Source organism: Ciconia boyciana, chromosome 11 (genome assembly GCF_034638445.1).
Source record: "Ciconia boyciana chromosome 11, ASM3463844v1, whole genome shotgun sequence".
Taxonomy (NCBI): Eukaryota; Metazoa; Chordata; class Aves; order Ciconiiformes; family Ciconiidae; genus Ciconia; species Ciconia boyciana.
In genome coordinates, this window is record NC_132944.1 from 19,017,652 (window position 1) to 19,036,269 (window position 18,618).

Genomic DNA, 18,618 nt, shown 5'->3' on the forward strand with positions numbered 1-18,618 from the left:
AGAAATCTGCAAGAATTAACACACACTCATATTCTTAACATGAAAAGGTGACTGGTTAGGTAATATACTAGAGGAACCCACAGGGGAAGGCACTATTAGGACACATCATTTAGTGAGAGGGCAGTTGGAAAGGAAAAAGCAAAAGGAGGTTGACGATATATAGCAAAATCACTTAAGTGCAAATCTTCTGGTCCTGATGGAAGTATCCAATAGTTAGTGAAACTAAGCAGGGCCTAGAATTTCCAGAAGCAAGTTTTAATAAAACACCAATTTAGTCTCTGCATTTCTAGATGTCAGTAGGAAGAAGGATCCATTAAGCTAAATATGAGCTCAGTCAATCCAGGGTAAAATAGGGGGAGATCAGCAGAACCCAGAATAGCTGTATTTGAGGGGCATGAACAGAGAAAGTAAGAGGAGGATAGGGCACAGAAAAACAAGTCCACAGTGCAAGCCTTCTACATGAGGAATGATGCAACACCTGAGTAAAGGTAGTGAGGATGGTAAGGAATAAAGCACTCAGTAGCATCATGCCATTAAAGGAAAATAGGGCAAGTGAGAGAAAATAAAAATTGATAGCCATTTTATACCAAGTTCTAGAAAGGTATCACGAGGTGTTGTTGAATAACGGAGTGTGAAATAAAAAATTTTGGTTTAGTCAAATTCAGCTGTTTCTATGAAAAAGTCACTGTGAGGGTGACCAAGCACTGGAACAGGTTGCCCAGAGAGGTTCTGAAGTCTCCGTCCTTTGGGATATTCAAAAGCCATCTGGACATGATCCTGGACCCTGCTTGAGCAGGGGGTCTGGACAAGATGACCTCCAGAGGTCCCTTCCGACCTCAACCATTCTGTGATTCTGTGAGAGTTTCTAGAACCTTTTTCACATCTATCTAAACTGCATCAGATTGCGGACCTTCACCAGATCGTAGTTTACATCTGCTCTGGAGAGCTTCGCCAGGTGGTGTTTTAGTGGTGACAAGTTTTAGTGGTGACAGAGAGGACTTTCCATCTCTATACCAACCCCTGTGGGCTTGGTATAGGACTAGAACTCAGAGTGGAGAGCCAGCACATGTCTATGAATTAGAAGCAAAGGGACTAAAGGCTTCATGGAGACAGAGGCTGGATAAGGAACTGGTAAGGGAGTGGGAGCGGCTCAGCAAAAAAACCTGTGAAACAATGCGAGGAGAGAGATAAATCTGACATTAAGTCAAGTGGGCAAGGAGACTATGAATGTGATGGGAAGGATGGAGGGAGATGATTATGACTTGAGTATGAAACATGGGCTGGGAGAAGATGATGCAAGATTTAAACATGAAGTTACAGAAGAAATTAGGCCCTTAGCTAAGCCTCCTGGGGATGGTCGTAAACCATTCAGCGCAAAGCTTTTCATTCACTGTTGCCAGCTATCACAACATGAACTAATACACTCAGCACGCTTCTGAAAGAGTAAGTACTGAAAGAGTACTTATTTTTTTAAAAGAATGAAAACAAACTGAGTGGGAGACATCCTCGTAACACCATCGGGCACTAACAATTTTCAAGTGCTTTAAAGCATACTGCCCTTAACTGAAGGGTCAAATTCCAGAAAGATCATTACAATGTAAAACTATCCACAAGAGAAAAGGGGTTCATGGTATTGATGCAACTGCTGTAATGTAAGAGCTATCACATCTTTTACAAGCATAAAATTTCATCATCTTTAGCAGTGTATTACCATCACCCAGACCTATCCAGACTATTAATCCTCATTTTAAGGGTAATTACATCCTTGTCCTTAATTCAGTTATTACAAAAGATTAAAACCAACTGCATAATTGGATCACTAATTGCGTGGGTTCCCAGTTTTGAGACTGATTTATAAACTTCGATTTTACTGAGAGTTCAGTTCTCAGGGTCTTAAGCAACAAGATTTAACTTAGAAAACTGAGGGCATTTTGGGGGAGAAGTAATTTGGCAGTATTTGGTTATCAGCAAACCTAGGTTTCCGGCATTCAGAGTTATCTGACATTCAAGGCAATTAAGATTAATTATTCAAGACATTATCAAGGAGTCATATTCTGTTTATAAAACAGAATTTGTGATCAAAAGCCTGCAATTTCAGGTAAGCCAAGGACTCTCTTGCATTAACTTCTACTTGAACTTGAGCACTGTTGCAACAAACAAAGCAACCCCGAGCTAAACTTGATGCAAAATTCCAGTGTTTCATCAGTAACAGTGTTCCAAAAAGTTGTTTGTGTCACAGCCAAAAAGTCCCACATCTTTAGCTTGAGTTTGTCCAGCTTCATGTTCCATCACTCTGGCCTTGATCTATTACAGCAGACAAAACATATACCAAAAACCAAAGGCTGTCAATTGAAGCTAGACTACTCCACCATTGAAATACTCTTTAAGAGCATCAGGAAAAACAGTTTTAATTAACCTGATAGATTCTTAGAATAGTTAACTGAGTTGGGTCCAACTAGTAAAATATTCCCAATGACTTCATTTAGTTTCATCCAAATCATACTCCTGTTGAATTGTTTGTTTTTGTTGTTTAGTCAGACCTAGGAATTAGAGATGCCTTTACTACATGCTTGTGACTCCTGGTTTAATCTGGTCATAGGTGCCTATGAGAAGTCTAGCTGGAGGCTTTCATGGAAAATTGCATAGACAGACATTTAATTTCAGCTTCTTAAGGCATACGCCTCTTGAAAGCTTGCAAAAACCATTTATAAAAAAACAAACAGATGAGAGAAGAAAAACCCAGAAGCTAAAGTAGTAGAATAATAAAGTAGTAGCAAAAGACGTACTAGCCGTTCCCCAAACATTCAAGAAGTGCTTAAATAAACTGGTATGTATAACAGTATTAAAGGAATAAGTGATGCCAAGTTGGTCCAAGTAATAGGATTCTAGAAGTCAATTCCAAACAGGAAAAAAGAAGCAGAGAAAGGAGAATGATAAAGAGAAATTTAGACTTCAAGTACCTGAGAAATGATACGTTCCCCATCTTGATACACTTTCTCCCCTATAACATCCACTATCTTCATTCGCTCTGATGCCTGGAACAAAGAGGAAAATTAAACATAGTAATGTATTATAGTACACCTCTGGTAAACTTTGTAGCCCTGACATGAAGAGCATTCACTAGACACACAAACACACAGTATCTGGGTACTGAAAAATACTGCCCCTACAATGACATTGTTGCACTGCACCACAGCTTTCAAGACTGCCGTAATCAATAGGGAAAGAAAATTGTTTAGTGTCCCATTCATGTGCTTTTCTTATCCCCAAATTTAACAAATAACTGATCTGGCTGGTTTAGACCAAAGGGAAAAAAAAAAAAAAAATCACTTCCTCTAAGATTCAGTTGAAATTTGAAGAAAACACTCAGAAAAATGTCATAAACTTTCTAAGAACAAACGTAAATGAGAAACACCAGCAACACATTTTCAAAATATTTTAATCACCGTATACTTGAATATGTGGGGGGTTTTTGTGTCCCAGAATTCATTTCTAGAGTGGAAAGAGGAAGGGGATATGAAAATGATACTGGCTCTAAAGTGTAAGCAGGCACTGCAACAGGATGCCCAGCAGCAAGGGCAAGAGGTACTAATCTGACATGCAATGAAACATGCCTGAGCCTTCATAAACAGGAAGGGAGAAAGAAGAGTTAAATTTATCTCCAATGTGCCCCACTGCCCATCTACACCACCACCAAACAATTTTATTGGTTCAGAGCAGTGTAAAAAACATTACGAAAGGAAGAAAATCCTACAGTTAAAATGAGTATCTCAACAGATGATTCAGTTGTAATCCATCCATTCTACAAATGCACCTCAATCTACCCCGTGTTTGAGAAACTTAATTCTGATCCACACACGACTCAACTGCAGCGTGTTATGCAGAAAGCCATCCAGTGCTAATGAGTTATTTTTCTATAACTTTAAATATTTATGAGTCATTTTTGTGCTCAAAAAAAGTCACATTGATGGAACTAGTTTAAGCCAGGCACTGAGGGAGAAGGTGTTGTGCAATTTACCCATTCCACAGCTACCAACGTATGTCCAAAATAACATATGTTAGAGGTTGCTATTGACACCTAATGCTACTTTGCAATTTTGTAATCTTCTCTCAAAGGGATTAAAAGCTCTTCTCAAATACTAAAGATTAATGCTGAAAAATATTCTTATCATGAGAAAACAAAGAAAAGCCAAGTTATGGTGTAAAGCAAAGACAGATGCATACTAATTTCAAAGCAGTTTGGTATGGCTCCAAAAGCCCTCTGATACAGGCTGAATCAATAACTTAAAAGTGTCAATTTACACATTGTTCCTAAAGTCATGCATCACACACATCAACATGACAACTGCCTGCTCTGCCTGGCCATTTTGTTCCCAGGTAGCAGTGCTTCCCTTTAGTCTATTCTTAGTTTACCTCCTGAATATCGGTTACGGTTAAAGCAAGACCTACTACAGCCCACATCTTTGTCTCAAATTTAAAATAATTCATGGCTGATAAAGGCCAAATATGCCAGTGATTGTATCATTACTTTAATATCACACCCTCAAAGGGAACCACAGCCCTGAGTTCCAATTTTCACTTTAATACCTGTTCTGACATATTTATAGATGTTTTGTGTTTTGTGATTTTTTTAAATCTTTACACAGACCAAGATAAAAATCAGCAAATTGCTTACTGTGAACAAAGGATAAGAAAAAAACCCCAGTGTACAACTTCAACAATGCAAATTAAGTTGTACAGTAAATGTGATACCAAAGCAGCTCTTAAAATTTTGTTCTAAGCAAAAATGACACAGATTTCTGATACAGCAGAAACACTGCAGAGCTAATGCTAATGCAAGAATTTGATGCAGATGTCTCGAGAGGCTTTACCTCCAAGGATTTAAGAAGGGGCACAGACTCAATAAATAATTCATATGTCTTCCTCTTCTTTGCATTGTTTTTCAATATAATTCTTCTGAATGTCACTCGATCCTGCAAGAAACAGCACAGAGAAATACATTATTCCTCTTGACTAAAATGCTTCCCGTTTAAAGAACTGACAGACGTGAACTAGTATTTGCAACAAACACTGGGTTTGAGAAGCCAGCTGTTAAAATGATACCATATCCATCACAATGGTGATCGTAACAGCTCTTGTGAGAGTACTTGTTGCAATACCAAACCGAAAAACAGGGAGCTGCAAGACCTGGTCCTTTTCAGATAGGCATTTAAGAATTCCATTTTTAGTCTATTGTGTACTGTTTTTCAGGGTTGAGTTTTGGGGTTTTGTTTGGCTGTTTGTTAATATATCTTTTATGCTTCCACATACAATGAGGAAGTTATGCTCTTCTTGCTGAAGCCACTGGAGATTGGCATTTCCAACACTTATTTGTTAAGGCAACTGCAGGATTAAGTCTGAATTGGATTCTTCTCTACTTGAGTCACAGATTTCAAAAGTAAGTTGGAGATTTATACTGGTCCCAGATCAGGAACAGAGTATCAAACAGCAACAGGCTTGATTCACTCCTCCACCTTCTAGGATCTGAGAGGCAGCTTTGTGCAACGACTACTTCCCAATTGCCAGCTGTCCACATGTACCATAAGCACGTTTCTGATGGAAAAATTGGTTGGTTTGGTTTTGAAGCCCAAATATTGGGCAAGATTCCCACCCACACCCCCCTGCCGCCCCTCCTGCTCTGATCTTTTCCCCAGGCAGCAGCTAGTGCTCTGCAGGCTGCGTGGCCACTGGGCGGCACTAGGTGCCCGAGGGAAGGCAAGCTCGCCCAGTTACCCACAGCTCCTGTCTTCCTACCTGCAACGGCAGACATATTTGAGTTTATTGTCAGAGATCTTAACGAAATGCTTTTTACTTCCACACAGAAAAGGCAGGGCTCAACTACTGGCAAAGACCGATGAGAAAGGCCACAAGAGAGCTGAAACTAAAGAGCACTTTAGTTCAGGCTAAGGGGAAGGGCACTTGCCCACCAGGTATTTTTGTCAGTGTTTGCATTACAATAATGCCCACAGTCCCTGTTACGATCAGCACTACATTGCGAACAGAGTGAGAGTTGCAGAGTTTACCTTGCACAACATGAGGCCGTAACTCAAAACCAAAATGTCAGAGGAAAGGAGCAGAAATTTGGTTAGGAAAATAGTACCAAAAAACAATAATCTTTTAAGTTTACATATACCACAATTAGCAGAAACATCCGAAGTCCTGAGAGCCATTCCTCTGGATCTCATTTTCTGAAAATATCAACTGATATCTTAGCAGAGACATTTTGAGGTGAAGAGGTATTTTCAAGTAAGAGAACAGTTTTATGGGATGCAGGCTGAAAATACTTGTAACTTGAAACAATGACTGATGCAGGTGATACTAGTGGAATATAAAAGTTGAAGGAGGTGAAAGATGAAGGGAAGAATGGTATTACTGTTATCCAAAGGAGAATGAGAGATGATAAAGCATGAGGGACTGTTTTATTTTTTTTAAGAAATTCTTCAGTGGTAGAAGTCTCTTCAAATGTACACGTTTGGAGAAGGAGAAAGGTGCAGAAATGGGCAGGGGAATTGCAAAAGCATCAAAAATTCAGAATTCATTTGTTTGAGAGTATCAGTGAGGGAAGAGAAGCAGCAGTATTTGAACAAAAAAGACAGAGCAGTGAAGGAAGCGTGTGCGATCGTGAGGTTTTCCCCAGACACGTTCAGCAGCAAAGGCTGAGGATGTTTCTCTGCTCCAGAAGAGACCCACGTTTGATAACTGCTTTGTGCCTGAGCCTTCCAGGCTTTTGTTGGCCTAAGTCTGCAATGCAGCAGGAGTAATCCACATTTCCTAAACGGCAGATAACCCATGAGCTTTAGCAATGACTTCTGCAGACTAATAAAAATACAATGTTTAAAGTACATCAGGCACAATATAGTACAATAAAACATGGCAACGACAGAATAACTGGAAGAAATAACCAAAGTTTTAGGCAGGAAAATGCAGCCTTAGTTAATAAAATATCCACAAGACAGATAACTAGCAAGAGGTCCCCCTTCAACTACACTTTGTTAATTAAGTGAATGTAATCACAGAAAAAACAAACCCAAAATTAACCCAATTTGTGCAGTTCTTTTCAAAGGCAAACTGGAACAAAGAATCATCTTCTCATTTTCTTCCTTTTATGAATGAGCTCAGTTTGTAGGTAGCTGTTTTGTTCTGTCTTATTCAAGAAATTAGATTCTGACATTACTCCCTGGTTGATTTACCAAAATCTTTTCTTTCAGCTCATAAAGAAAAGGGAAGTCAGGAGTCAGATCTCTCAGCAAGCGCTGAGACTGCATAAGTGTGTAGCAGCTTATCAGGCCTATAATCAAGGTCACAACACATGGTCAACCCCCAGCGATAGTTGCCGAGGAGCCCAGAGCACACAGAAAGCCCACAACACTTCTGGCTTCAAAAGCTTTGTTGATCACACAATCCCCTTATTATGTGAGCCCTCACTGATGAGTAAGAGCACTGTGAAAATAACCCTATCCAAATAGCACAGAGAAAAGAACTAAAAAAAGGAAACTAATGTCTACAGCTTCACGTTCAACACTGCGGGGCTAGAGACAAAGCAACACCATCATTTAGCTTGGTATCTCATAGGTCATGCTGACCTGAGAACCTCTTCCAGGGTAACACAAAGGGACCAGAAACAACATGACAGTTTATTTTGAAGGAAAACAAAGCTTTGGGCAGTTTTCCTAGCTCTTCAAATTACTGACATCCTTAAGAAGATATTTAACACCTTCCCATTCCCCTTAAAGCAGACAAAATGGTAGGAAGGCAAGTTGAAAATAAATAACATCATTTAGATATTCTTTCCTCCTCCCATCAAATACGTGCATTAATGCCTCCAATGTCCTCTACAGGATGAAAACAAAACCAGGGATTTTTTCCCCTAACAAAAGCCACAATTACAGCAAATGCAAAATAATAAAGAGACAGATAAAACTAGTGATATCGTTTTTATAGGCAAGTTTTTCTAGAAAGGTGGCCAAACAGATTTGCACAATGGATCTCCTATGCCAGGAGGTGAGATAACAGATGATGATAAAATAGCTATTGCACAAGGAGCCATACCAAGAGAAGCACTGGACATGGTGAGTTAGTGTTTAAAATATTATGCATATGAGAGCAACTTCCTTTCCTTACCAGTCCCCAAAGGGCTCCTTCTGTTGTGGCAACAATGGTGGCAGCTCGAGGAGTGTTGTACATCAATGCCAGTTCCCCAAAACTGCCGTGATTATCATAGCGGCCCACACAGCGTGACTGGTTGTCTTTTGCTACAACAATGTCATACAATCCCCTGGAAAACAATGGAATAGACGCTTTTTATTAGACAACATCCCAGTACAAATCATAAAAACAGCTTTTTGCTGTTATACAAATAGTCCTCTTATTGCTGGGTGAGATGGAACATGCTTTATTGAGCTTTCCAATTGCCTGATACTAAGCTGCTTCTATCTACGCTATTTTCACAATAATTCTCTCTTAATAAAACATTTCACTCCTGATCTACTTGGTTTCCTCTGCATAGTATTTTGACATTGCTATTGTAAGTGTTCTGGCCAGGGTGAAGGTAGTTTCATCGCCTTTAACAGTATTTGTCTTTTCACGGCATGCGTGTTATACAGTGAGGCCTCTTTAGAGTGACTTGGATCCATCTATACCCGTTTTCTCAGTGACAACATTGCTGCAGTACCTTTGGGATACACTCAATCCAACTGCTCACCTGCTCCTATGGCTTTGCCTCAACTCCAGCTTAAGGGTATGTCTATATCATAACCCCGAGATGCAACCGTAACTTGTATCTGCATATGCCCACGCTAGAGTCAAACTATCCAGCTCTTGTATGGAAAAGAGTGATGCCATAGACACACAAAGATCACAGAAAGGGCCTTTCTTTACATACCTAGGATACTGAGTGAGTTTTGCAGTGCAAACTGACCAGTCTTATTATGAGCAGCACATACTGATCCCTCAAGCTGGAGGATTTAAAGCTAGTTCAGGAATGTTATACATGCCACATCTTTACACTGTAGCACAGAGATCTCTAGAGGCAACCATTTCTCACCTGGTATTTGTCTAATAGCTCCCTTATGACCAAAACTTTTATCACTCAGTTCAACTTTGCACCATGCTGCAACTCCGAGCACACTGACAGTTGAACCAACCAATTTTATCACCATTTTCATGGAGGTGTGGCTACTGAAGAATGCAGGTTACAGCATGCAATGTTCGAACTTGAAGAGCATCTCACAAAGCTCTGTGTGCTGAGGTGACACTGTAGGATGCACAAGCTTAGGAAGCATGGGTAAGTAACTTCCAGCAGTTTTGCAGAACATTACGGGTTCCACTCTAGTCACACTGGCTTCAAATTAAAGTGGCCAAGCTAAAAGTTTTTTAATTCCTTTTTTGTTGTTGTTATAGCTCACTTCTAGAAACAGGGCTCTCTAAAACTGCTGACATCTAGCCAGGATCTCTGAACACATCAACAGGAAAGTTTTCAAGTACCAGAAGCCTCCTTGCACTTTGTTCACAGGGAGCTGTAACCTGTTTAAATTGGAAAGGCCTCCTCACCCTGTTCTCCAAGAGGCACACTTCCTACATTATAATGAAGTTAAGGGAACAGTATCCCAGAATTTACTAAGAATCAAAAGACTACTCTGATGAAGATGCAGGTACAAGTCCAGCGAGTCAAAGCTCAAGACACAAATCTGGATCAAACTGCACCACAGCAACTGCACATGAAGAAACAGGCTATGCACAGAAGGCTAGCCCTTTAAAAGTCAAACAAGTGTCTGTAACACCCTCAGGACTGTCTTATGCTTGGAGCTTTAAAAAAATAATTTAAAAATAGATTGGCTAGGCTTGATTAATTCTTGGCTATGGCACCAGAGATCATTCAGGGACTAGCCACTGGCCTAAGAGACTTTACAAAATATATCATGCCCTGGAGAAAAGCAGGTAGGGTACACCTTCCTGGCTTTAAGCAGCTGAACATGCATATTATTTTCCCCAGGAGTTTAGATCTTTGTCAGAAGGAATGGTATTATCTCCCAGAACATCATTAGGCATGTAAGAAAAAAAAGAATCACCAACAAAAAAAAGAAATGGCAGTAGGTAAAACTTCTCATGATAAACAAGTATGGGAACAAACTCATTGGTGAGACGTGCCTAATATTAACATCAGAGGGTCTTTCAGGATTGCTGATGGACAGCCCTGGGTTTGTTAGCTACCTTTGAAGACTGCTGCATCTAAGGTGGGGGGGGAGAAAAAAAAAGTACTACAGGACAGCTTTATGCCAGCTTCATTTGTAGGAGATTCCACAAAGTGGACATTACATGCAAACAAACAAACAATTGAAATACATCAAAGTGAGGAAGCTTTGCACAATGACTTGAGGGTCTACTGTATTAAAGCCTTTCAGACCCAGAGAAAAGTTTGGCTACTGGATCAATAGTAGATGGGCCAGATTCAGACATGTCAGAAGATCCAAGAAATTTAATCTCTGTCACCCAGGAAGCTAAAGGAGGAAGCTAAGCGCATGAAGACTGTGTAACATCCTTACTAGACACTTTTTACACTCTCCTGCTTACTCACACCTAGGAGACAGAGAAAGATACCAACGACATGCTAACAGTAAACTAAATAAGGATTAGTGTTGATGGAAAGGTTCACTAATTCTTGTAATGCCCAATTACCTATTTAATGGTTCTCTGAGAGGCACCAGAGGCAACGATCTTCAGAGGTTTTTTGATCTAGAAGAGCCACCTGTGAGCACCTTAAGCAAATGCAACAACTTCTTCCCATCCCTCAGCCTGAAAGTCACTTACTAGTGCCACTTATTTCCAAATAACTATAGCCACGTAACCTTCAGCCAAGCATTCAGCTGTCTGTGGCCCAAGGACTAAATTGGTGAGGCACCACTGGGTGACCTTGGCTCAGCTTTATTGAGAAAACTGTTGCTGAGCTGTGAGCCTGTGAGCTAAAGCCCTGCAAGATAAGAAGAATAAAGACACAGACCGAAGTGTAATTGTTGAGATGGTAATCGTTAGGAGCTCAAGGACTCAAAAGAAAAATACTGACATGAAAAAATATAAAACCCCAAGGAAAAAAAAGGCAGAAAAGCAGAAGAGGGCAACTCAGCAAGATTGTGGATCAGTCTGTTCCAAGAGGCAACAGAGGCCAGTGCTGCCCCTCCTGACTGATGACTGCTCAATCAGCAGAGGCTCATCAGCCGCCTCCTCAGCAGTGATGAGCATACTAATGTTTACCCATGCAACACAGTCGTCCCAGCTCGCCCTTCCATGCAGTAAGCTCTAAATAGCTGCTGCATCCTCAAGTTGCATCTGTCCTGCCTGCTGTCCCTCTGCGCGTGGTAAAAGATGCTCAGACAAAAGTGATCTGGTGAGGAAGTATTACAACCAGAAGACTTTGGGGAAAAAAAGGCCTGTGCCAGAAAGCTTATTTTTCTATGCAGACAAGAAGTTAAAGAGTTACACCTGCAACACAACATCACTGTTCATTCAGACAGGAAGAAACTAATCCTCAGGGATATTTAGGCATTAATGACTTATCTTAAGAGTAACAAGACATGCCTACTGATGCCTTGAAAGAGCCAGAGTCCCCTGAATTTGCACTTGCAGGCAAGTGCAAATATTGTAGCTTTCCATAAGCACCAGTATCCTGCTATTCTTTTGCATGAAAAAATGAGGGGTGAGAGGTGGAGGAGGACTGGAAGGGACGAGGTCGGGAAAGGGAGAGAGGGGGACAGAAAATACATAACTGTAGAATTCTTTCTAATAACTGAATAGCCAACATAAGAGTTGCAGCCGAGTTGGTGTTTACAGCAAAGGTGTTGTCCTAGACAATACCAAGTTTAATTTCCCTCACTATAGCCTTTCTGCCACATACTTTTGGCAACATATTTATGTTACTGGTGTATTATAGCTTGAGAGTAAAACTAAATGAAAACGTAAAAACCTGAAATCTTCCAACCCAACTATCTCTTGATAGAAAAAAACGTTGTGGAATAGCATTACATCTGTAGAACAGAGACCATAAAAATATTTACCTGAATATCAAAGATATGGTTCCATTTCACTTCTTTATTTTAGGTTAAAACTCATAGCAGGAAGAGATTTTTAGTAACCAACAGGTTAAGAGCCTTACACAGAAACAAATTAAAATAGGCTGATGGTATCTAACGTTTTTGAGACGCTCCCAAACTGAGTTTAAGCTTCCTCAAGATTAGAAGCCGCTGCTCTGCATACATCTCATCTTTGCAGAGCTGGTGGCTCTGGCTCCCATGAGTTCTGATCTGCAGTACCTTAATCTTACCTGGGACAGCCCGATCTCGCCAATGAACATAGGACAAGTTCCTTCCCTTGCCGTCTAGCCAAAGACATGGGACTGGTCTGAGGCAGAGCGGTTGAGGGAGATAGCTGAGTGTAGAAATGGGGCACTGGTTTAGGCTAATGGGATGGTATGGTAGAGAACAGGAGAATGGGCATACGGTCAGAATACGTTTGAGATAGCCTTACGTTCTGTAATTCCACTAATCAGAAAGGCGAATGTCCTTAAAATGAACAAGGATCATTTAAAATGAACGATTTCTAACCTAGAAATTCTTTTGCAAATTCCTTAAGCACAGCATAAATGACAATTCAAAAGGCAACACGTTGCCTTGAAGAACTGCTCTGAAAGCATTTAATACAATATTAATGGTGCCATTATTTCAGTGATAAGGAAGGTAACAGTGCATCAAAAAATCAGTTTGCTAAGATCGTGTTCCAACAGACTTTTATAATTCAGTCAGTAATATTCTGTTTAATATTACAGTTTTACAGGAGGAAATAAATCTGTGTCCTTAATTCTTCTTCAAATATGGTGATTAAAAGTAACATTAGCAAGAATTTCTTCCAAAATGATAAAAGATACCTAAAACGTGCATGCACACACATCTCTATTATATGCCTGTTGCACATATATACGATCCACAAAATTATCACGTGAGTTTGCTTGATGCAAGAAATTGCAAAATGGCACCTTAAACTCTGCAAACAAACCACATGACCAACAGAAGCAAAGTAACCACAAGGTCTCTGAAGTCAGTGATCAACTCTAATTGGACAAAGTCCAGGTTGTTCTATGGTAGCCACTACCATTGATTTTTATTTCCTATATTCTCCTTCTCCAAAATAATCTCCTATCCATTCCCTTACCATATGGTTTCTTCTGCTGCTTTTTCCCCTCCTTTCTTCAGAAAAAAACCATCCTGGTCTAGAGACAGCATGTAATATGGCTGGTTTTAAGCTACGCATATGCTGATGGGCACAAAAGCTAAACTGAACAAATCCTAGGGAAGCTCATGCTGCAGCCCTTCCCTCAGAGAAAATGGTATCTGAGTTGTTACACAGTCACACAGAATGTGTTAAAACCTAGCAGGTTTGAAATGTCCATCTCTGTCAAATTTGATTGCCCCTGGGCAAATGATCCAAAAGTCAGTGGGGGCCTAAGGGGGAAAATGGAAAGATCAAAGGAAGAAGCAATGCCTGCAAAAAGTAAGTTTCCTTCAGAAACTGTCCTGCAGTAAGCATTCCCTGCCATTTCTAAGAAACTGAAAAGAAACATACTCTACATTTCAAAGGCACAGCTGCTTACCGCTCGATGACATAGAAGTTGTCTCCATCATCACCTTGGTCAATCACATGTTCCTGAGGTTTCACCTTCCTCTCAAACATGGCATCAAGGACCTGAGACAGCTGCTCCTATAAAACGAACAGGAGGGGGAAAAAAAAATAAAATAAAAATCAAAAAAACTCTCAGAAGATACACTTTAGCATTATTGCTGGACAAGGGTGAACACATTTGACTTGATCTGAATAGTGAAGTGCAACATGCATTGCATTATTTTTACTGTATGCAAATACAAGTGATACCGATATTAAATGTTGATTTCCACTAGTAAGTACCTCACTTGTTCCCAGCTTATTAATATAAGTTCAATAATGCAGACAAACATAGATAATTCCATTACAGAAGAGCTATTATCTCAAATCTATGTCCAAATGGCTTAGCTTACGCATACCATTTCAGTGCCAAATCACACACATACAGCAAGCTCTCACTTGGAATAATCTGACACAGCTTCACTGCAATGGATACATATTGATTTATGTTAACAGTACATATATTTCATTACATGTATGTATGTCTAGAAACTACACCACGATTTATTAGTAACTTATTTGTACTGTCATCATCTGAGAGCCCCAGTCATGCTCAGGACTGTACTGAACAAGACTCTACACAAACAGAGTTATTTCCCTAGACAGCCTGTGTCTTAGAGAACCTGCAATTCCAGCACAAGACAAGATCAGATAGGTACAGATGGGTAGCACATACAGAAAATGGGATAGTGCTGGTCTGCACAGCAGACTCAAGCTAGGTTTCTCTGATGAGCCATGACTAAACTTTTTCCGTAGGCAGCACAGCCAGGGAAGCTGTGAAAGCCAAGAGAGATGATGCCATATAAATGCCTTGCCTCAATGCTGAGCTGCTTTGCCATCTTTGTTATTCCAAAGTCCGTTAACAATAGACTTTCATTCCATTTTCAATTACCAGATGTTCAAAGTTGAAGACGTAGATCACAGCTGAGTTTAAAAATATACTGCATGAACACGCAAACTAGTCTTTATGCTGCTAGATACACTTGAAATATTTACTGCGCTCCTTAAGTTGGGAATAATCATTGCAGCATCTGTAGGCACCACTATATTGAAAATATTGCCTATCTTTTCACTAGAATCCTGTTTTCTTCTCTTTAAAAACTCCCCTGATATTTAAGCTAAACAAACAATCATTGCATGAAAGGCAGTTATTTTAACCACATATTTCACAGCATGCATTTAAGTAACACTTGTCAGAAAACAAGCAATGCAGATTTTAAAAAGCTTTTTAAAAATACTGTAACTCAATAATGCTTTATTTGGAGGATAAACAGGCAAAGACTTATTTTAAGTAAATAAAACACTGAGCTCTTCTGTCAATAAAAGGACAAGCTTCGTCAGATTTCTGAACTGTAAAAAACCCTCTTGGTTTAAATATGGGTACTGAGCATGCTCAGGGCCTTGCTGGTAAGGATAACAGTCATTGCTCTTACGCAGTACAAAATTCAGTTGTAACGAGGATTCTACAAACTCATTTATAAGACACCGTGGAGCCTACGTATGATACATCATACAGAGCTTTTAACAGGAGAGAAGTTATCTACTCCCCCAGCACTTCATAGTGAAACATAGATCAGGTTTATCATTGGGGATGCTCAAAATCTCAGGGTTAAAACTCTGTGACAATCTGAATTGATTTTAGTCCAAAGTTCAACGTGAACCTTGCTAGAAGTGATCCACTGGACAATGGCTCCCTTGTGTTTGATACCAAGTATTACAGCAACTATTCATGCAAGTAAAGACATTTAACCTTTTAAATGTTGAGTCACTGGGCCTAAATTCAGCACAGTTCACCTAAATGCAACCAGTGGAAAAGGGATTAATTTGGCCAGGACATTGGGAGTCACACAATCATAAAATCCTAAAGGGGTTTTATGCAGTTTTGTTGTCGGGTTTGTTTGCTTGTATTTAACAGTTTTGCATGACACTCTTTAGAGGTTAAGAAGCAGAACATCATATTTTGAGCCTTAATTTGAAATAATTGTTCCTCACAATTATTAAAGGACAATATACACTGAGCAAAAGCAGCAGCCATGCATTCTGCCTTTCGGTGGATATTCTACAGCCAGCCTTACAAACCAGTCACATTATACAGAGGGAGTTAAAAAGAAATTATTGGGAGGAGGGGTGAAAGGATGCAAGTTACATACTCCCTTTATACCCATTATTAGGAAAGCTCTCCCCTCTCTGCTAAGTGCCCTTTATCATACTATAATCAATGTATGGACTGCAGTCATCTTTTTCAGCCATGTGCTGTCTTAAAGCCTGAGTCTAACAGTTGCAGTTAAGATCATTTCCATTACTTCTCAGCTGCTTAGAAAGCTTTTCCCAGGAAGCAGTATTCTTCCAAGCCCACTTTCTCAGCTCAAATTTGTTTTTCAAAGTAATCTTTTAATATAAACTGGTTATTAATTTTTGCTTCTGGGTGATTTTGCTGGAGGCTAAAAGATTGGCCTACTTAATTCAAATGGTGATCACATTTTGTACATACCCCCTGAGCTGGTGAATGTTCTTAAATATCTTTCATTTTTTACTGTACATAATCATGTTACTTGCAAAAGGAACCTTTAAAATGTCTTAAGTAAATAGGCTTAATGACAACAGGAATCCCAGAACAGTGATAGGCCAGTCTTGGAAAGGACAGCTTTCAAGGAAACTTTTTGACAGAATGTCAATTCCTCAAGCCTGCTGCAATCAAAAGCTTTCAACAATTATTTTGAGAATGCAGTTCAATGACTCTTGGGGTTTGTACAGCAACCAAGAACTGGGAGAACTTCCTGGTTTTCAAGGAAGGCTGAGCAGCGTTTCTGAAACCATAAGCTGTCACATCCATCCTTTCATATCTCAGGCAAAGCTCAATGATTCAAACCAGGAAGCTGCAGGGACCGCTGCTGGTGTTACAGCTTTCATTCTTCCCCAGCCTGTAGTAGAAATGTCAGTTCTGTTTTCATGGACCAGACCAGAGGTGAGATGCATTTATTCTATGACCTCTCAGAGGCTGGATTAGAGGACCTCCAAAGGTCTGTTCCTGAACTATCCTATGATCCTAATTTAAAAAATTCATACCAATTAAGATTACTAAGTGCGAGCAATGGAGACACTCATCATTAAAACTCAATGCTGAGGCAATTAATAACCAACTTCAGCAATAACAGTAAGACAAGTAGGAATAGGAACAACCTAAAAGCATTACATTCATTTACAGAAAATTTACTGACACACATTGGCATTTAAGAAAAAGGTGCAGCAATCTGAAATCATGCAAATGTGGATAGTGTTCAATACCACAATTGTGTAAGTAATTTTCTTTTTAAACTGCCCATAAAGTTATGAACAGTTTCCAAGGGAAGAGGAAATCAGGTGCAATGGTACCCAACAGCAAATATAGAAAGATAAGCAAAAGAATTAAAAAAGACCCAAACTTTTCTCTAACAGAAAAAAAAAAAATTGAATTTGCAGGGAGAGGCATCTGACAATCATGGTAACTGGCAATTTGACATGTTTGTTTATATTGTTCATTGATTGTTGATCTCCAAACACATGTCCCAGTCCAGCCTGCATATAATTAATAATTCATGAACTACCACAATGCAAACAAGTGTCTGGACTGTTAGATCATGCTATTACCTGTACCTACAAACCATTGACTCCAGTTAAGATTTCCTTAAAATGATATTACCTGATCTAGGTTTTTGAAGAGCAGGATATCTTTACATGCTTCCTGCAGTCTGCATCGCTGTTCATCTGTTTTTGGATGAACTACCTTTAAAACAAAGTAAAACAAAATTGTCATGACAACAAAGAAATATGATTACAGACTGAACCTTCACTTCAGAATGAAAAATTTAAGTGTCAATTTAAGAGTGTCAAAGTATACAGTTCTTTTTTGTTGTTTGCATAAACAGTATTTATATATAAACATACAGTGCAAGACAGAATGAAAGAAAGAGACATAAGAAATATATTATGCTGACAATTAACACATGCAAAACAACAGTCAAGAAAGACAAGAAAGAAGATGATGCCTTTTCCTTTCCCTTTCCTTCTAACCCAGCCACAGCTAGTGAAGGCTTGAGCATTTGGAACAGAGGAAAAAGTCAACAGTTTTCTTTCTAAACTCTGGCTATATTGGTCCCAATATACTTATTGTTGGCATACAGGTAGTTTATAAGATTTATGATACATAAGTAACTCAGCCCATCTAATAACAGAAGTTATCCAAGAAGCTTTTTTTTTTTCCCCCCAACAAAATTACTTAAATAAAAGCTTTGCTGTTTGAGATAAAATTTTTTTGTTGTTACTTCTTTCCAATTATAAACATCTCATCAGGTTAAAGGAACCAACACTCACTGTGTCATAAAAATGTTTATATATGTTGGGGGCTAATTATGAGCACATATAGAAAAATATTAATCACCTCACATTCACCACATTAACTATATTTCTGGAATAACAAGGATTCCAAAAAACAGTTACATTAGTAGGCATTCCTAAAAATTAATTGTCCAAAGTTGAGCAGATCTCAGATCCTTATTTTAAGAGAAAACTGAATATTGAATCAGCAGTCAGGAAAATTAAGACTTTTGAAGGGAAAAAAAATGTATCCAGGTTTACAAACATTTGGATGATGAGACACACTCATAGTCTTTTTTTCTTTTTATAGCACCTTATTTACAAAGTATCTTCTTTAAGAGAAATTAAATTAGACTTAGATTTTCATTGCAGAAGTGTAAGCATCCTTGAGATGGAATCTAGAAAAGGAACACTGGAAGTCCAGAGAGAAAACATTGACCCTCACCAGCCAGGCTACAGGATTTGCTCACATAAAAGCATCTCTAAGGAAATACAATTACAGTATCTGGACTTGCAATTCCT

At 39.2% G+C, this 18,618-nt stretch overlaps 1 protein-coding gene across 1 annotated transcript in view; it reads right to left on the reverse strand.

Annotated features, from left to right (window-relative positions):
* The window catches only part of PRKAR2A (protein kinase cAMP-dependent type II regulatory subunit alpha), a 70,216-nt gene that overhangs the window by 5,985 nt on the left and 45,613 nt on the right, over positions 1–18,618 (reverse strand). The window contains exons 4-8 of the mRNA XM_072875648.1: positions 17,423–17,506; positions 13,676–13,782; positions 8,161–8,314; positions 4,872–4,973; positions 2,961–3,035 (exon numbers count right to left, since the gene is read on the reverse strand). Coding sequence (XP_072731749.1) covers positions 2,961–3,035; positions 4,872–4,973; positions 8,161–8,314; positions 13,676–13,782; positions 17,423–17,506 — 522 coding nt within the window. The remainder of the gene's footprint in view (positions 1–2,960; positions 3,036–4,871; positions 4,974–8,160; positions 8,315–13,675; positions 13,783–17,422; positions 17,507–18,618) is intronic.